Source organism: Salvia hispanica, chromosome 1, assembly GCF_029641045.1.
Source record: "Salvia hispanica isolate PSC_SH4W2 chromosome 1, Shi_PSC_v1, whole genome shotgun sequence".
NCBI lineage: Eukaryota > Viridiplantae > Streptophyta > Magnoliopsida > Lamiales > Lamiaceae > Salvia > Salvia hispanica.
The window spans coordinates 64,646,930-64,651,614 of record NC_142692.1 but is presented as its reverse complement, the minus strand read 5'-3'; the positions used below and the strand labels follow the sequence as shown (position 1 = coordinate 64,651,614).

At 34.1% G+C, this 4,685-nt stretch overlaps 1 protein-coding gene across 1 annotated transcript; it reads right to left on the bottom strand.

Annotated features, from left to right (window-relative positions):
- Positions 1 to 394: 394 nt before the first annotated feature.
- On the bottom strand, positions 395 to 1,484 carry LOC125217826 (transcription factor MYB30-like). Its single transcript, XM_048119375.2, has 2 exons — positions 1,226 to 1,484; positions 395 to 1,139 (listed from the first exon to the last, which is right to left on the bottom strand). The coding sequence occupies exons 1-2, from the start codon at positions 1,356 to 1,358 to the stop codon at positions 466 to 468; spliced, it is 807 nt and encodes a 268-aa protein (XP_047975332.1). The 5' UTR covers positions 1,359 to 1,484; the 3' UTR covers positions 395 to 465.
- Between the last annotated feature and the right edge of the window lie 3,201 nt (positions 1,485 to 4,685).

The window sequence follows — 4,685 nt, the reverse complement described above, 5'->3', positions numbered from 1 at the left end:
TACAATGACATGATTAAGAAAATGAGCGGTCAATTTATCAAACGTTCCTCCCAAAATAATTAGAAAGACTTGTCTCTGGGTGACTTGTGAAAGGGCCTAGTGCCAACCAAAATCTTTTGCTGTCGAGATTTCCATTAATAGAAAATTTGAATAGATGTTCGATGACATGATTTCCATAAATGTGAATTAAATGCAATTGCAATTATTAATTCCTATACTAAAAGTTAATCAACAGTAATAGATTTTGAAAGGTCTGTTCTCAATAATAGAATAATGTGACAAAAATCCCAAACAAACGGGACAATAATTTGGGGTTTTAATATGTTTTACTAACATTAATTAGTTAGAAAATGAAAAAGGAAGGAAAAATTAGAAGCAGTCCACTACTCCATAATTTCGAACAACAATATTGTTTTTTATTTATTTATTTATCATTTTGTTTTTTGAATTTTTAAAATAGAAGTTCTACAGAAGCTGGAGATATTCATCGTAGACTTTGTCCAACATGTTCACATCGCTAGAGATTGAATCGGAGTGATTAAGCACCGGCAGAATATACCCTCCGTTGAGGAAATAATCGTCGGCGCCGCACACCCCGTAGTCCCCCTCATCCAGCTCGAATATCGACGGCCACGCCACCGGCATGAATGCCGCCTTCTCCGGCGCGCAGTCGCTGTCGCTGTTGGATGCGCCGCTGGCCAGGCTGTCGTAGCTGCTGCTCCGCGAGAACGCCGGTGTCACCCTTATCGCCTTCGGCACACAAACTTTTATCTTAGGCGCAGAAGCAGCCTCGGCTTCCTTGGCCGGCGGCGGCGGCGGAGGAGGAGGGGGAGAGAGGGTGGCATTACTATTCTTGGTCTTCTTACTTCTCTTGGGGTTTGGGGCGAGGTTGGGGAGGTCCTTGTGGGGGGTAGCGGCGGCGTTGAGCTTCTTCTGAAGGTGCGTGTTCCAGTAGTTTTTGATCTCATTGTCGGTTCGACCCGGCAATCTACCGGCTATTAAGGACCAGCGGTTGCCAAGGAGCCCGTGCAGGCGTACTATCAAATCCTCCTCGTCCTCGCTTATGTTTCCCCGCTTTATCCCCGGCCTCAGGTAGTTCATCCACCTTAGCCTGCAGCTCTTTCCGCATCTCAATAATCCTGAATATAACCATAATCATATTAATATAACTGAAAAAGAAACTAGTGACAAGTAATGACAGATAATAAAGTAAAGTAATTATTACCAGCTTTCTTGGGGAGAGATCTCCATTGGCCTTCGCCGTTTTGCTGAATGAAATTGGCGAGAAGAGTGTCTTCTTTAGTGGACCAAGGGCCTCTTCGGAGGCCAACCTTGGAGCAGCAAGGAGATCTTCCCATTGCTATAATTATTTATTTATTTAATTAATAATATTACTATCTCTCTCAATGAGTAGCAGCCAAGAGAGAGAGATAGCTAGAGAGAGAAGGGAAGGGACCAAATAAGGTTTTGGCACAGCAGCATGATACCGTGGTGGGATTGCCTTTATAGGCTGCTAGAAATGAGGCACGTTGTCGTTTTCAGAAACGAAAAAAATATGGGGAAAAGTCTGTAGTTGTAGTGTGAGATTTTTATATTATTATAATGGAAAATAATTTGTAAATACGTGCGGGGTGATTTCCCAACGGCCCATATTGTTTCGCCACGCTGGCTCTTTCTCATTTGCTGGATCCGATCTACGCAATTCATCGCTCATTGGTCAACCTCATTATTTTTTCCATTTATTATTATATTATTACTTTTTACCTATAGCGTTTACATCATATCAATTATATAACTATACACCCTGCTTTCTCCATTTCATCATTTCATGATATTATAAATTTCAACGTGAAACCGAGTGTTTGCACACAAGATCACAATTATTGATTTTCTGCTATTTAATTAATTAAATTGTGGTATTCTTGGTCTTTACGTATGAAATGACTGTGTATGTTTGCATCCCTTGGAACAAATTCTAGTTTCAAACTACTGATGACGTTTCTCCAATTTCAAACTACTTTTTCCACTTTTTTTATTTTTTATATTTTCAATACTCAACTGCTCCTTTTCTTCTTCTTCTTCAATAATTAGCTACTAATAAAAAAAGGAAAAATGATTTTTCAACAAGATCGGAGTATAAGAGTTGGCCGTCTTCCCGTACCTATATTTAAATTAGTGATATATTCATAATTACTACTATTAGTCTATTAGACGTTGAGACTGTTTTCGCTTTTTGCACTGATAAAAGTATGAGTACACACACCGGAATAATTACAGAAGTTAAATAACTTATCCAAATAAGATAATTAAATTGTAAACGGTGAGTAAGGTTTATATTTTCAAGCTACATAATTAAATTTTAAAAATAAAGATGTTGTTTAACCATCTCTTTAGGTAATAAAGTTCAATGTAGAGTCGCGGCTTCTTTTACCGCATGCTATTCCACTTCTATCCACCACCTTTTTCAATTCTAAGTAATTCTCTTTTTCTTCGTTTCAATTATTTTGAAATTGTTGTTTTCATTGAGTTTTGGTTGTGCTTATGAGTGTAATGATTTAGTGGAATATCTAAATATGAGAAGTCCACTTATTCAAAATAAGAAAAGATAAATAAAGCTTTCAATAGTGGACGTCCCAAAATGACAATATGAACATTATTTAATGGACATAAAAAAAATACAAATTTTGCACTTGGTTTTTTAGTTTTGAATTTTAATTCGTACGTTTACAATATGAGCCTACGTACACACCTTATAAGGGTGCCCCCCCTACCAAGTTACTAGTTCTTTTGTTGTTTTTATTAATATATTATTGTCAATTTTTTGATATTTAGTGTGAATCATTTTACACAGTCTCTAATAAAAATGCGTTAACATTTTTTTTTTTTGCAATTTTAGAATTTTTAGCTCTTACTAAAACAAATTTCTATTTCGCATCTGCATGTCTTAATGTAGCTCTGTAACAATGGCAGATTCAATAATATATTGGGATTAGGTTTAAGATTTATGCTTCATTCAACTAGTTGCGACCCAAAGCTCAAACCTAGACCACAAAATTATAATCTTTTATCTCATTCTTTTCAGTTACTTTTCTTATTTTTCCTACTACTTTTCACATATAATAATTAATTTCAATTATTTTATTCCTGTATATATATGTATAGATAAGAGTTCCAAATATTTTTTCTTTTTATCTTTTGTGATGGTACTATAATAATTGTATTTATATTATTATATATATAACAAGGCAGTCACATTATATTTTAAAATTAACACAAACTTTTCTCAGATAATTTATGCTAATTTTTATTCCTATTTATATAAGACTTCCAAATTTTTTTGTCTTTTATATAGTTATTAGTACTATATTTTTATTTTCTAATTTAAAATAATTGAAACATATACTTAAATCATCTATGTTTTCTTCCAAAGAATATAATTTATTTTATGATTGCAACATTCATACTTGATATTTATACAAGACATTTACAACTAACAAACAACCCATATTTATATTCATAAATATTGCACCCCCATATCAAAAATTCTAGATCCACCACTATTTGGGAATTATATACACCAACCATTGCATCTCATTAATTTTTTCAGTTATACATTTAATATTAGAATATCATTTCGTATATTTGCTTCTTCTCTAGCTAACTTATTAATTATTATCGTCCGTCGTTTTAGTAGTCCTTTCCTTCCCTTTTGGGTTTATGTCATGTGAAACTTTTTCTGCAGGTAGTTCAAGAAATTAATGGACCATTGTTTTCTGCCTTGCAGGCCTGAAGGACAACAAAAATTAACTGGGTGTATATATGTGATTGTGATGGAGCATAATATTACATTTCAATAGTATTAAAGAATAAAAATTTCTACATATAGTTTGTAAGAATGATCGAATTCATTTGCATATATGTTGTCAGGTTTTAAGCACATTCGCCTCAGAACAAAAAACGAATCCCGTGTATCACGCTATTGAAAAGTTCCAATCTCGGAAGATATGCATTTGTTTTTCGATACCAAATTTTAATTAGTGTTAATTTTAATAATTAAGTTGAGAGAGAATAAAGTAGGAGAAATAAAATAAATAGAGATGATATTGTTTTTATTAAAGAAAATATTTCACCTTTAATAGAACATCCCAAAAAGAAAAATTTATAAAACTGAGTCAATTTTAATCTTGATATACAAGTATTCGCGGAAGGGTCTTGACAATACGAGGTTGTGACGAGATGCAGAGTGGGGCTAGCGTCGCCCTGTGAAGAGAAAGAAGAAGAGAAGGTCCACCACACAGCCTCCTCCTCTGTCGCGGGTTCAGTCACTTGGTGTGTGAGTGAACTTTGATTTACCATTTCTAAAAAAAAAAAGAGATAAATTTCACTTGGCGTGTGAGTGAACTTTGGAAGACACCCCTAATGTGATATCCTCACACGACATGCGATTGCAAAACACAACTGAGTAAACAAAACTAATTGCAAAATTCATATTTTTAAATAAATTGTACGAAATAAGTATAGGAAATACAAAATTAGATGCAAAACGTTGACGCTCATATATAGTGAAAGAGATTGGATAGACAAGTGATAAAGTTAGAAATGATAAGAGATAGAGCAAAATAAAATAAAAAGTGGTATGTAATTGAGCTAAGGGATAGGGAGTTTAAGACAATCTCACAATCAAA

What these genes read in the sequence shown, in the direction of transcription:
- LOC125217826 (XM_048119375.2), bottom strand. Translation starts at nt 1,358, where the DNA reads ATGGGAAGATCTCCTTGCTGCTCCAAGGTTGGCCTCCGAAGAGGCCCT. An exon ending in ATCTCTCCCCAAGAAAGCTG is followed by an intron (nt 1,140 to 1,225) that starts GTAATAATTACT and finishes GGTTATATTCAG; the next exon opens with GATTATTGAGATGCGGAAAG.